General features: G+C 39.0%; 1 protein-coding gene across 1 annotated transcript; it reads right to left on the bottom strand.

Moving 5' to 3' along the window:
* Positions 1-1,552: 1,552 nt before the first annotated feature.
* Positions 1,553-9,694, bottom strand: LOC105383863 (transcription elongation factor B polypeptide 3). The gene is made up of 11 exons (XM_011553996.3): positions 9,505-9,694; positions 8,843-9,041; positions 8,259-8,440; positions 7,087-8,086; positions 6,796-6,911; positions 5,676-5,723; positions 5,130-5,257; positions 4,205-4,293; positions 3,545-3,744; positions 2,840-2,989; positions 1,553-2,233 (listed from the first exon to the last, which is right to left on the bottom strand). Exons 1-11 carry the CDS (start codon positions 9,574-9,576, stop codon positions 2,036-2,038), a joined length of 2,382 nt encoding a protein of 793 aa, XP_011552298.3. The 5' UTR covers positions 9,577-9,694; the 3' UTR covers positions 1,553-2,035.
* Positions 9,695-15,530: the final 5,836 nt, after the last annotated feature.

Below are 15,530 nucleotides of genomic sequence, written 5' to 3'. Positions count from 1 at the left end.
TACATGAACTGAAATATAGAATTCAACTCAGAGTTAATACACTGATTACTTCAGAATTTATTGAAGTTTTACATCTATAAATACATAATATCTATGACAACTCTTTTTGGTTTAAAGGAACATTTGCTACACCTTATAATCTACTCAAAAATCATAGATAAAAATGTTTTGACTACTTTTAAGAATGTATACATAGTGCCTACCTATACATACATTATACATGTTTGCTTCCACTATAAGTAGGTGTACCATATTTAATTATAAATATGAATTTTATTTTTATCATAGTTAAGAAATAAATGAATTGAACTATCAGTTGTTGTTTTTAATTTGATGTGTTTTTTCTTGGGGAAAATCATCTTGTGGCCTAATTTTATGGTTAAAATTGTATCTTTATTTTATAATAGCTGTTCCCGCGCGCTTCGCTTCGCCTTAAAAAGTTTTCCCGTGGGAATTCCGGGATAAAAAGTAGCCTATGTTCTTTCCCAGGGTCTAGACCGTATGTATACCAAATTTCATTCAAATCCGTTCAGTAGTTTTGGCGTGAAAGAGTAACAGACAGACAGACAGACAGACACAGTTACTTTCGCATTTATAATATTAGTAAGGATAAATATTATTGACGTCTGTATTTTAAAACTACGAGGATATTGGCAGTTATGTATTGTGGTCTTTAGAACGCTTACTCAGGCACTTATCTATGTTTCTCAATGTTTCTGTATCATTATGACATACAACATCAAATATTACATAACCCTTTATAAGGCAAAAAAGTTCAGGTAATTAATTGTGTTTAGACTCCATGGTATATAACTTCAAAATATTGTGGCAAAATTTCAGCCACTGCCTGTAAAAGGGTTAACCGAAGCCTCAATATGTTTGATGTTCAAAATAAACACTTTTCAAAACTTACATCTTTGTAAACTTTATTTGTCTAGGATCGTGTAAACAACTATATCGCATTCCACTGGGAAAGACATCTGATACAAAAAAAAAACCGGCCAAGTGCGAGTCGGGCTCGCGCACAAAGGGTTCCGTAGCAGCAAAATTACAGTTAAATCAACCTATCTCAAAAACTATAAGAGATACTTTGATCAAACCAAAAATCGTTGAAAGAGTTAATTAGCATGCATCACCTCTATTTTTTTTAGAATTTTATACCCCGTAGTTATAAAAATAGAGGGGGGGGGACATACTTTTTACGACTTTGAGAGCTGATATCTCAAAAACCGTTCACTTTAAGAAAAATGTTTTTTAGAAAACTTTATATCATTTTAAAAGACCTTTCCATTGATACCCCACACGGGTATGTACATCGAAAAAAAAAATTTCATCCCTCAGTTACATGTATGGGGGGCCCCACCCCCAATTCTTTTTTTTACTATTTAGTGTCATATTTTTGTAGCGGTTCATACAACACATATTCCCATCAAATTTCATCACTGTAGTACTTATAGTTTCCGAGTAAATCGGCTGTGACAGACGGACAGACGGACATGACGAAACTATAAGGGTTCCGTTTTTGCCATTTTGGCTACGGAACCCTAAAAACTACCCTTATTCGAATGTAATAAGGGTTCTGTCAGATGCCTTTCCCCGTGGAATGGGATATACAATACCTCTACCTACGGGTAACAAATGAATAATTCTGGCCTATTCAGTGCAAAGAGACGAAACTCGTAAGTCCAATCAAGTCCTGATAATTCACCCTGTTGAACTGTACACATTAGGCGCATAAAGAAAAGTGCTCTTGCTTGCTTCACGAATTGATCGATTATTTGTTCAAGTGAAATCTTACTATTTCAGATAAAAGATACCTAAGTACATAAAAATTCTGGTACATTATACGTAACTCAACAAACAACGGTTCCAACTGACTCATTGCATACACGCAGATGCGATCCAAAAAGTATTAGGTACATCAGAAACATATCCATCGATCCAAACAAACCCACGAGATCTCGAAACTCCATTTTTACCAAACATTCAGAACCATAGTCACAGAAACAAAACACAACCACAAACAACACTTCTATCATCGTTTCCGTCCTCTCATGAACTGTAGGGCTTTCTGCATGAGTGGTGCCTTCTTGGGCTTGAAGGTGGGTCCTGTGGCGGGGGCGGCGAGGGGCGGGCGGGCGGTGCCGGCTCGTGCCACGTTGGCCGTGGTGGCGAGGGCGGCCACTCGAGCCGCTGGGCTCGCTGATGAGGTTCGTGCTGTGCCGTGGAGTGCCTGGGGAGATGGGTGGTTGTAAGGTCATAATAGATGGCATGTACGGTCGACCTTTATTAGTAGCATATAAAAAAACCGTCAGTGTGGTAGTGGTTTCTAAGTTTAATATATAGTGGTCTTCTTTATAGCCTATTTATTTTCCCACTGCTGGGCAAAGGCCTCCCCTTTTTTCTACCACACCCTGTGATCTTAAAGGTCCGATAAGAAAGAAAATAGGATTTGGGTGGATAATACAGGCCAGCCTTTATAACTATTGTGTGTTTATTTCTCATCATAAGGTTAGTTTACAAAAGAGTCTTGGTCTTAGACCGGCTAACTTTCGCCTCTTCTTTTTGCTTCGTTTTTACCAAAATAATAAACGTAATGGTTTTCACTAGAATGATATTACTAATAACCTAACACGATGACTTTAATTAATGGAAGTACTTTTGGGTTTTACGGTAGAATGATACGCTACATATTATCTAAATAAAGAAGTTGTCCAACAGACCTAATGTCCAATTTTGCGCATCTCTCGGTACTCAAGTTTCCTTATCTAACCTATAGGGAGGTGCTTGAATGCTACAAGGTGATTATGTAATCCAGACATATATTGTGTAAATTTACCTGTTTCCTGGCAATATTCCGAGGCGGTTTGACCACTGTATCGACGTAGGCCATTTTGGTCTGTTTGATGGGTAGTTTCTTGGCCTCTTGCGTCATCTTGATATTCGCCGTGAGAGATCTCAGCTTGACCTCTTGCTCTTCTTGGCATCGCTGAAAGGCAATTAAGATATTTTTATAGGTATGAGGTATTTCACGTGGGTTTATTATCATCCTCTGATAAGGGAAATGATTGTAATTCACAGCAAAAAATTGGTAAACAAATATTTTATGGAAAGATTTGATAAATTGACATCACGAGATTACGGGCTAGTAGGTCATGATAACTTTGTAACTTTTAAGCACTTTAAAGAAGGTACAAATCTCTGGATATGAAATTAACAAGTGAGGATTTCCGCATACATAACAACCTCTTCTGTAAATTTTATACAATAAATTCCATAGCTCCTACGTGCAACGAAAACTCATGATGAACCTGAAATGTGGAGCAAATAAAATATGGGGTCATCTCACACACGGCCATCTGACCCCAAACTAGGCAGAGCCTGTAATATGGGTATCGGACGCTGCTGATAAATCATTCGGTCGTAGAATTATGGGATCTGCGCTGTGTGAATTATTCTTAGCTTATGAAAGGAGTCTATTGTTAATATTGTTATCCTGTTATTAGACATACTTACCTAATAAAAAATTACAATTTCAACTCACCATATACATTTCCCGCCACGTCTCCATCTCCTGTCGTTGTTTATTCCTAAAGTGTTTGTTGCAGTGTGTCTGCCACAGGTGGTCCGTATCCTCCATGAGATAAGGATTGAAATGCTCTAGCATAAACAGCTGTTGTGGCGTCGCCTTGTCCACTACGGGTTTTAGGATGTCGTAGGGAACTCCGCCCGTGTATTCTAGAGCTGAAATGAGATAAATAATAAAATTATAACAATTATTCATTCATTTTCAGAGAACAGGGTCCACATAAAAACAATAAACTAAAATCATGCACAGTAAAAAAAAATAGTTGCCTGTAAGGTATCGTTTAATTAGATCTAGAAAGAGATAAATAATAGGCCTTTTATGTATATATGTGCCGATGACCGGTGTGCCAAGTAATAGGGGGTAGTCACTACTCTATAAAATTATTTTTACAATCGTAATCTCCGTTATTTGTGAGTGCCATAAAGCTAATATTTTATTTACAACAAGTTTCTTGCTTATTGCATCAACCCGCAAGCCGCTCGGCCAGGGTAGCCGAATAGGTTAAAAACCCTTCCTTCATTGGAAGGAGGCCCGTGCCCTAGCAGTAGGGAAACTGGGTTTGTAATGGGTCGAGAAGATTTTGCGTATAAATAGCTAAAATCGCTTGTTACATACCTTCAATATGCTCCTGTAGTACGTGGACACACATTTCGTACAGAGATGGCACCTTTCCGTACGTTTTGATCCCGGAATAGACTTTTGTTCTGAAAATAAGTAAAATTATAAATTTAATTATGTATTTCTCTCTACATTACGTAAGGACAACTCGTAGTGAATTGTGTATGTATAAGGCTTAGTTAGCTGTTGTTACCAACACATTTCCATACTTTGATAATACTGCATAATATTGTATTTATTCTTATGTATTTGAAAACTAACCGTGACAATCTAGTAAAATTGTTTTCTAGAAACACCAAGATTTTAAAAGTGGATCTAACACAATACAGTAGTACTAAATTAGCATTATAATCATGTCAGATTTTGCCATATCATTTACAACACAATACGCACTATTCGTATACAATACAGGTCACCATTATGCAAAATTATCACAAAGAGAGATCTTTTACAAGATCGCTGAGTCTTTTATGAGAGACACAGCAGTCCATCAAGACATAAAGAGGTGGAATTTGATCATTGCTTGAGTTCAAATGGCACCATAATCTTTATCAGTTCTTCCGTGACAGACATGGCCCCGTCAGCCTTACCTGACCCGGATTACCTTTTTAACTTGGAGAATACGAAGCACGGGGCGTAAGACGCGTACGAAAAGACACGACAAAAGCTTTGAGTCGCACTTACATCGCATGGCTTCAGCCAGTCGAAAGTTGCGAGATACCTCACCATCAGTAACAATCATCCAATGCTAGACATATACATCCCCTAAGGAGCGCCAGTTCTCTGCCCTCCCCATCCAACCACTATTATCTATCCATAAGTCAGTCAGTCAACAGCAATGCATTGGTTCACTGAATTGGTAGGAACATCGTAAGTACATATTATGCTAGCAGCATTATTAATGGCGACCATTTGGTAATACCTTTGGTTCTTAGAAGAGATGACACAGCTCATGGCCTCTTCATCAGTGAAGTGCGGCATCAGGCGCGGCGGCGGGCGCGGCAGGTAGTGCGGGGAGATCTCCGGCAGCGCAGATATCTCCAGTGGAGGGTATAGGCCTCTCTGTGCCGGCCTTCCTTATATAATATGTTCTTTAGCATGTTTGGCAATTCCCAGCTGTATCGGTAGCTTCGTCCGTAAGATTAGCATTTTACGCTATATTTTAGACGCAACCGAACTAAATTGCGAAAGAAACTTGAGCTACCAGGTTTCTACTAGCACTAAAACAGGCGTTTACCTTTTACGAAGACTAAAAACAGGCGTAATGAGATAGTCGATTGCCGTTGTATTACTGATATTGAGGCGCAGGGACTTTCAACATAGGAATATGGCTAAACTACCTTTGGTTCTTGGAGGAGATGACACAGCTCATGGCTTCTTCGTCAGTGAAGTGCGGCATCAGGCGCGGCGGCGGGCGCGGCCGGTAGTGCGGGGAGATCTCCGGCAGCGCCGATATCTCCAGTGGAGGTAGTGGAGCTAGCTTAGTGGACGGCGCTAGGAGGGAGGCGGGGGTCATCTGTAAGAATAGATTGTTTAGACGTAAATGTTAGTAGGAAGCATACAAATCTAGTACCAATAACTTTTCAAACATGACAAAAGGGTAACTGGTAGACAGTAGATTATGGTGTATTGTTACTAGCATTAAATTCGCCTCTGTATCAATTTACTTTGTGCAAAAAGTAATGGGTGTTCGACACATAGAGCGTCAATTTTTTGTATCGGTGATAGAGGAGGAAATGGGTAGTATTTTCTTCTTTGAGACCTATGTCCAAAAGCCAAGAGTTATTGAGATCAATTTTTTTCTACTTTTCCAATGATACTCAAAATGTTATATTTAATTATTATTCGTCTATTACGACAAAGACGCGCTTTTTAGTGATGTATAAAAAATATGTTATAAGTAAAATGTATAAATTAGTTATAGGTTTTAAAATCGTTAGTATTCAGCAAACAAGCTAGCATTTTTGATTACTCTTATCAACTTGTGGTTTACCGTTAGACCTACATAGTATTTATTATTATTATGTGGCCGTTTCATTTCAGGAAAACCACACACATTTCAGGAGTTCTAAATTATTCAAAAGGACTGAATGAATAAAACAGACTAGTGAGATGCATATCTCCCATGGTTAAACAGTTTTGCTACAATTGTAGTTTACGTCACATTATGTCTTCATATAGGTAGGTACTGAATAACTGATAACCATCTATCTGAGTCTCTCTCTATCTGAATCTGAATATGCTCATTTTCATACATCTTTTTAAGATAAGTAACAAATGTAACAATGTATTGTGTGTCATGTGTGTGTATGTTTTATACATATAAGAAGTGTGTATAAATAAATAAATAAGGAAGGCAGTTTAGACCTTAGGATATGTACACAAAGGTTGCTTTCGCGTAAACCAGGTGCAGCAAGTAACATAATCACTACACAGTAAAAAGCAAAATCTGTAAATGTATGAATGTTTTTAAAACTACATAACGGTTTACGTTGATATTTCAAAAAATAGATAGAGATTTATAAGTACGAATGTAACGCGTGACAAAGCGCGGGCCAATGCTTGTGCAATATAAAATGATTACTCACATCAGGGCTATCGAAGGAGTTGAGGGGAGATGAGAACTCTTTGATGCCTCCAGAAGTTGGCTTCTTCTTCGGCTTGGCCGGACTGACCATGCCGAGTGCTTCAGCAAAACTCGCACCTGAAATTCAGAAAGAAATCATCAGCATTTTCCAAAAAGGTTCAATTAAAGAATACTTGTAAGTTTTATGAATGCTATTTGTTAATTCAACATGAGGCGACTGTATGTATGTACTAAAAAATACCGTAAAGTATAGTAATTTCTGTTAATTAAAAATGTTTTTTTTATTAATTACCTGATCCACAATCGATGCCGTCATCGCTGTCTCCATTCGCTTGAGATTTCTTCTTCTTTGGCGCTTCCTTGTCCTTACTACTGCTACTCTTGCTACTCTTATGTGATGAGGAACTTGACTTATGCCTACTTTCCCTGTCGCTGTCCGACTTATGTCTACTCTCTTTCTCACTATCTGACTTATCAGGTTTACTCTTTGACTTATCACTAGATGAATGCTTTTTATCACTCTTGCTATGACTTGGTTTGTCTTTAGACGAACTACTTTTATCGCGCGATGACTTATCTTTCTCAGATGAGCTACTGTGTTTGTTCTTTGAGCTACTATTACTACTACTTTCCTTAGACTTATGTTTCTCTTCGGAAGAACTCTTTAGTTTTTCCTTGTCAGAGTTGTGGTGGCCGCTACTTCTGTGTTTCTCCGATTTGGATTCTTTTTCAGAGTGGCTCTTGTGCTTATCACTACTGCTTTCGTGCTTGGAACTTTTATGTTTTTCGGAACTGCTTGTTGACTTATCTTTATCCCTGGATGATTTATCTTTATCCCTCTCTGCTGATCGGTGGTCAGATTTATGTTCAGATTTGTGTTTTCTATCAGAGCTGCTTTCCTTATCTTTAGAGCTTTTGTGTGAGCTGGAGGATTTGTCTTTTGAAGATGTCTTTTCAGAATGCCTAGACTCATGACTGTGCTTTGTATGTTTGTCTGTATGTTGTTCTTCTGTTTTAATTGACACATTTTTATATTCTTTTTTGTGATCTGTGTAGTGGTTGGAGCTGTGTTTGGATGATGAGGACTTTGGTTGCTCCTCAGGTTCGGTTTTAATTTCGAGTTTAACTTTAGTTTCTTGAGCAGAGGATTCGGAGGAGTCACTGTCGTCACTGTGTGAGTCCGAATGCTCACTGTCACTTGCTGGTTCTGTCTTTACTCTAATATCTGGTTTCACATCTTCTTCCTCACTTGTTCGATGGTTGCGAGATTTCTTAGTGTCAGGTTCTGAATCCTATAAAAACAAACACCAATAGTCAATGAATCAAGATATCCTGTTCCATGTTATAAAATTAAAGAAATAATTTATTAAATGCTTCTTCACAATATGCAGAAATGTTAAGTGAAAAATATTTATATAATTTGCAGTTATTCTAAATAAACATAAAAAAAAACTATGTACATACCTCGCTACTGTTATATTTCCTTTTGCTGGAGCTAGAGTTGTGGTTGCCATTGGTCTGCCGATGGTCGGGGGGGTCGGAGTGCTTGGATGATCTACTGTGGTCATGTCTGTCTCCGCCGTTCCTAGACTGATTCACACTGTCGTCAGAATCCTTCCCATGTCCGTGTCCGTTATAGCTTGTTGCTATAGCCAAGTAATACCAGGGGTGAATGGTGGGTACAGGTGACAAGAATAAGTTCATTAGAATAAATTAAATGAAAGACCAAATCATCATTTTTAAAATCAAAACATGTAGCTGAAAATAACTGGCTGTGATCCTTTTAACACAGTGAAAAATGCACATCCAGTCCAGTGTTTTATCACTAACATGCTAAGCAGAAGAATGATATTATGTCACTGGTTTTATCACTTGCATAATGAACTTGTTCTTAGAAGAAAAATTAAAAGAATACAGATGAAGAATATGATAATTTAGTAATTCTATAAACTGAATAAATTAAATTGCCACTGCTAACCAAATAGTATCCAACTTAAGAAAGTGAAATTTGTGTGAACTAGAACTATGTCATAATAACAGGAACTTACTGTCATGATTGTGGTCTTCAGAGTCACTGTTCTCTTCAGCAGCCACCATGAGTTTCCATTTGTTGACAAGGGCTCGAGCTGCGGTGCCCACATCACCTGCTTCCTTGCGGAGAGCATTGACTGTGCGACCGACACCAGTCTCTTGCAGGTGCCCAACCGTCACTCCCAACTTGTACAACTTGTCAATGCATTTTAGGACCTGCATCAGATTTAAATAAATAAATATAATGCCTCAGTGAATTTCAAACATGTTCCAATGGTGTGAGGTAACAGAAGATGATCAAGCTCTAATGATTTCATTATTGAGGTAGGTTGCATGTAAGTAATATAAATAGCATTTTAAAGAATATTATATGCGCCGGTTTTGTTATATCTCTATAGAATAACGAGGAGTAGTTCAAGTGTGTATGTCCTTAGAGCTACGCCATTTAATATTGTGACAAAATGTTATTGGATTTTCTCAACATTTACTCATTACATGGAGCAATGGAAACTGTTATTTAATTAGGTTCTTATTACGGATGATTGCCTTATTGAGGTAGTTATTTCTAGATACCTACTTCATAAAGGATTTAAATAGTGACAATTTAAAACTCCTGAAAAAATCGCAATCACAAGATAAATTTGATTTCGACACATACAATGATTTGAAATGTACTTACTCTCTGTGGGTCATTGGAATACTTTTCTATATTATGTTGATAATGTTTCACAAGATCAAGAACAGACGCCATGCCAGAGCACAATAGAATAATTCAAGAAGGGACAGATGAAAATTATTCAATAGAAATTAATGCCAGCTGGTAAACGGAAACCATTTTTTCGCACACATGTCAATGACGTAGAAAAAAAGAAGATGGGCTGGCATAGACAATATAAAATAGTAGTGTTGTGCAAAATATTCTCAATCGAATGATTAACTTTCCATGACACTATGGTTGGTGTCGAAGACTCTGAGTATTGAAACTTATTTTTAATGGGAAGTTTTCTGACAGAGCTTAAAAATGTTCCAAAATGTGACAGATGCTGCCACGCCGCCAACACCGCCGGTGCGTAAAGCCGGGTCCAGACATGTATCCTTTGCCCGACCCGAACCTATCACCGTATCCGATCACCGTACCGTATCTGCGTACTGTACCAAGCGCCGTATCAAGCTCTGGACGCCTCCGATTTGCTCTATATCCGTATCTTCACAATAGTCATAATTCCTCTGATGATCGCACAAAAATCGACACAACATGGGACGGGCCGTATCATAAGGGCGTATCGAGATCGCATATCATTAACCGTCGTATGCGTATCATGATACGCGTCAACCATATGGATACGGTGATCTAATCGGGCAAATGATAGGACCCGGCTTAAAGCGTTCTAAGCAAAAAGGCATCTGGTATCAAAGTATAATTTTACGAGGAGGGTTACTCGTATACCGTGGTTTAGCAATACCTATTAAGCTGAATAGACATCAAATGGTTATGACTCTTCGATTGTGGACTGGACACATTCCACTGGATAAATTCGGGTTTCTAATGAAAAAGGTTAACTCCCCAAATTTTGACGAGTGCGGGGTTGAAGAAGATTGCTACAGTCGAATGTGTCCGGAACTTAGAAAATTTAACTTCAATTAGCTTCATTTTGGAGTGTTCCATTGCATCCTTGCTGAATCTTGGTCAGAGGCAGCCAAACTATCATTTGACTTCAGATTAAGTAGGTAGGTGGTTAAATAAAATTGTTTGTGTTATTAAGTATAGGGGTATTATGCATAGACCTACTACCTCTAGACTGGCAATCGCCGTGTGCACTATTCTCTTTCTCACTCAAACCATAGATGTTGCCGACAAAAAAATTAAACCTAAATATGGGGAAATTTAACTTATCATAATAACAAAAACAAAACTTGAGTATATCGTCGGTTGATAGGAAAAAGACACTAAAGGCTAATTTTTCAATAGCCAGATAAAAGTTTTGCTGGGAAATAATTTTGATGCTGTTGCGTCTCAATGTTTCTCAATGTTTGTATTACCCAGATAACATTTATCTGAATATTGAAAAATCAGCCTTAGTGAGTTTTTCCTGTCAACCGACGATATAAGAAAAAAAACTTTACTCATACTTATTTGATTTCAATATAATTATTTAATATACACAAACTGAGTGGATTGTATGATTCATTGTCTTCGTCCAATCGAAACAATCCTCTTCAAAATGTGCCGAACACAATTTTTGTAACTATGTTTCTTTGCTTCCCAATTTGTGCGACCGGTAATCTCTATCCATTTTCTCTATCCATTTTTTTTTTCTGTCGGAAACCTATGAAGCAGAGATAAATGGATGAGCATGAGCATTATAACCGTGGGCCAAATATGTGATGGGGTTTTTTTTAAAGGAAACACGCATTTCGTATCAATACAATAAACTTTATATTATACAGAAGAAATCACACATAGAAGAAAAAAACGAAACGAACGTTTCCTCACAATGAGAGGCACCTCATTTGAAAGAGGAGAATGACTTCTACAAAATACAATCTTCACAAAAACCGAATTCGTGCGCCCCATTTGTAAACCCAACCCGAATCCGTTACAATTTCTAGTATTTTCTTTGCATACTATAATATTTGTGGGTAAAATAAATTTTCAATAACTTGCAACACCATGTGATTTGTTATGATATGGTACCTCGTAATTTTTACTTAAAACTGATACTAAAAGACCTTACAGTATTAAAATTAGTATCGTTTTATATTAAAATCGAGCCAATAGATAGTACTATGATGAAAAACATGTGTTTTTTCTTTCTTTCTTTCTTTCAAATGTAAGCTTGTTAAACTTGATAGTATCTACTTACATGTGAAAATATATCTCATCCATCATTCCATCGTGTTTTCGTTCAATATGCTCTATACAACCGAACAAAATCCACCCACCCATGTCACACACTCGTTAAGTGATGATAATAGTCTAATAAACTTAATAAACACCCACAAATCACTAGCAAATCAAAAAAAATAGCATTTAGAAAATTTTGTTGTAACTGTCAGCCTTTTTTTGGCAAAGATTTTTCATTTGTTTCATTGTTTGGCAAAGAGAACTGACGTAAACAGGCGCCACAGCAAAAAGGACAAAAACATTTACAGCTTAACGTTTCTTTCTTACGCTTAATGTAGCTAAGCGTCTCTTTTTCGCAATGTCAGAACTGTCACGATTATACCCCTGTGGTATTATGGGACTTCACTGACATCGTCACTCAGTGACAAAAGTCTTCAAATAAATAACGATTTTTTTTAAAAGGCGTAGAGACTGATTCACACACGCACACATATGAATCAGCCTTAAGGCGTGGATGACTAATGTAAGTATGCATGAAGTATTATTACCTACCTATTTTTGTGTTCTCAACTGTTGGTTGTTGTAGATACTTAATTCTAATGTTAACTATATTTATATGTTTATGAAACTAACTGTTGTTACTTATTGGGTGGATTAGCTACATTCTTCCGAGGAAACGTCATAAATTATAAACTGTCAGAAAATGTCTCATTTGGCTTCCATAGGATGAGGAGCGGCGGGAAAGAAAGCTGAGGAAAAAAACAAAAGAAAAGAAGATCAAGAAAGAACGATTTTGTTTTGGGCTTTTGGCGGTGGGCGTAAAAAAGTTGTAAAATTATGCAGATTTTTGGAATAATCAATATAAGTAGTATATGTAGCTTAACTTAACTTTTATAAATTTGTGCCTTAAAATACTAGGTAATGTGTGGATATAACCTACGGCTAATATACCTACAACGACGATCCGTGTTGATAACTTTTGATTGATGAACTAAGTAAATGCGACGGCGGCGCAGTAACTGTGAACAGTTGGGGTGAGTTTGGAATTATTATCACTTTACTTATCTTATTTACTCTACAGATCTGATGACATGGTCCTTCGAGAAATTTACTGGTAGTTAGTAGGGCATGCAATACCGCAATACCGGTATTCGTAATACCGGTATTAGGGACAAAATTCACGCTTTTTTCAATACCGGTATTGAAAGTTAATACCGGTATTGAAGTAATACCGGAATCGGACTTTTTTTGGCTATAATAAAGCGATTAAGATATAGTATTTCTATGTACTGTGAAAGCGCTCTTGTTTCCAACCGTTTGATGCAGTTTTCGGTCGTTTGATATCTACTGTTGACCATGCGTAAACGGCCACTGGATGTAAAAATAATATTTTTTTGTAAAATTTAAACTCTAATACTCAATTCTCGTAAAAATCTATTACAAAAAACTGAATTTCATTGCTTTTTCTCGTTTTATTTTGACGTATACGACCTTTAATCACAATTTATGCCATTTATTACAAGGAAATCTAATACCGGTATTAATACCGGGATCCCGGTATTGAGTTGCAATACCGGAACTCAATACCGGTATTGAAAATAGTTCCGGTATTGCATGCCCTAGTAGTTAGGTACCTACCTACTTAGTTATTCGATTAAAGTTCTAAACTTGATCGATGGAAGCAACAATGGAAGTCTGGCTTCGTAAGCAGGTATCGACGATAATCACTATTATTGTGCGTCGAGATGACCTTTAGAGAAATTGCCTAAGTCCTACTTGCAGACGCTCTAACCACCAACCGACGAATGAACCCTTTAGCGTGATATTAATCTCGTAAGTATCGAAATTGCAGATAACAAGCGATGCACGCGCTATCTCGCCAATCAGGATGTTCAGATCGCTTCCGCACTGGGAAGTGTAACCGGATTGCGTCCCGACAACTTTTTTTCCCACTCAGCCTATTCGTTTTTTACCTCCTTGCCCATCCTCGACGGCGGAGGCTGCTGATCCAGTGTGTCAGGTCTTTCGTAAGCTATAATGGTATAGTTTGTAGATACCGAGGTGGAAAGCAGCGCCCGAGCCGGCAATGGCGAGTTGTCCCTTTGTCTCTATTACTGTTGCGCTCGACAATCGCCCTTATCTACACGTGTATCTCCGTGTTCGTATCACTCTATATGGAGCCCGTTCGGTATTATCACATCAGGTTGTTGCGCGGTCGCACGGTAAGGGCCGTATTTGCATACAAGTACCTAAATATCTCGATCTGCGCAGCGCCCGCGCGGCAGATTACCGTCGGCGCCGCAACGCTTCCGCACTGTATTGAATTCGGTGCCGGCGCACTCGGGCCCATTGCCAGTCCACGTTTACTTGTTAGTGTGATTTCCGAATGATAACCATCGCAGTGGGCACGCTCAATTGTGCGGGAAATACTTACTTACTCCCGGCACGGCCGTGTGCGGCATTCTCTACGCCGAGCAGTACGGTACAAGCCCTGCCTACTACCTACCCACCTACTTTCACGTGCGTAGCCATAGAAATTGTAATTTAATATTTTGGATAACAGCATCTTATTTATTCATATTGAAACGGAGATATAATTATCTAATCTTTGAAATAATATGGATGTAAACAGACAGCTTGAACATATTTTATTTTCAATATCTTAACTAGTAATTAGTAGCTGCGTTTAAATCTTATTTTAATTAACTTCTGCCATCAGCATAAAGCTCAAATGGTGCCTTCGTGTTGATTACAGCCGGCATGTAAACATGCGCCGTTATTGCGACACTCGCTGCTCTCAGCTCCGTCCGTCCGGCTCGGGCACACTTCACATATCTCCGCAGCGCCTTTACAAAAATTCCGCGCAATTACTTTTACGTCCGAAACAAGCACCTCAACTCGAGACAGGCACTCAATAATAATTACTCTTCGGGTCGGAAGTGATTAAAATTTTTACAAACACCTAAATCTGTCGAGTGCCCAGCGTAGGTATGCAAATGAATTTGTAATGAAGCGGCCGGCCGTGCTTTATTGGGAAGCTTAACAGTGTAACGGTGCTTGAAAATAAGCGTTTAGTTTGTAGGCATGTCGTAATAGTTTAGGGTTTTAGCTCCCACATGTTATGGGAGTCTGGGAGCATGCAGATAACGGGGACATTCACGCTGGCTTGTTATATCGCGCGGGTACATAGAGATCGCCTTGTTCGGAGCGCCGCGGCCGGGACACGGCGAGGGTCACCCGGGGCTCGCGTGGGAAGCGCTCTGTGCCTGCGTTTTCTCAAACCTCATGGCAATAAGCGCCCCAACTTATTGTCTCCTGCCTGATAAGCACGGCTTCTAGGAACCCGCCAGGTGTCTAATGGCGGCACGTGACATGCATGCAAACAATATACAGCTTTTCGGCGTCGCGTATACTCGCATAGTTCGCTCGGTGTCCATTTGATCGTCTCGAATTATGTCGTCTTCTCCGCGGAGGGCAAAGGGCACGACTAGGTATTTAGGGAGATTACAGGGAGCGGGTGTCGGCAAACAATGCGCTTCACGTGGCCGGGCCCGGCGTGGACGCGCCCCGGGCGCGCGGTCCCGGCCCGCTGACCCACACTCCCGCGCCGCCGCCGGCATAAATCAACCGATGACAGTTGCGTCCGCGCCTGCGCCTGCGCATACCGCACCTATAACCACCGATAACTCTTCAGTCGAGCCGCCACAGGTTAGATACTAACTTCCCCAACGGTATTCCGCTTTAAGACAATATTTAGCAATGCTACCTCCTAACGGTTTTCGTAATGTGAGCGGGCTTCCGTAGCAAATTGACATCAGTTGTACACATTAAGCCCTTCAAAGTAGGTACTTAATTACTAT

The sequence above is a fragment of the Plutella xylostella genome, chromosome 6 (assembly GCF_932276165.1).
Source record: "Plutella xylostella chromosome 6, ilPluXylo3.1, whole genome shotgun sequence".
In the NCBI taxonomy this organism is placed as follows: domain Eukaryota; kingdom Metazoa; phylum Arthropoda; class Insecta; order Lepidoptera; family Plutellidae; genus Plutella; species Plutella xylostella.
Note: the sequence above shows the minus strand (reverse complement) of the source record. Positions and strands in the feature narration are given on the sequence as shown.

Bases quoted from the DNA above. Each gene is read 5' to 3' on its own strand.
- LOC105383863 (XM_011553996.3), bottom strand. From the start codon at position 9,576: ATGGCGTCTGTTCTTGATCTTGTGAAACATTATCAACATAATATAGAA. The intron at 4,294-5,129 runs GTATTACCAAAT...ACTTATTTTCAG, and splicing joins ATCTCTTCTAAGAACCAAAG to AACAAAAGTCTATTCCGGGA. The intron at 2,234-2,839 runs GTAAATTTACAC...CCATCTCCCCAG, and splicing joins GGAATATTGCCAGGAAACAG to GCACTCCACGGCACAGCACG.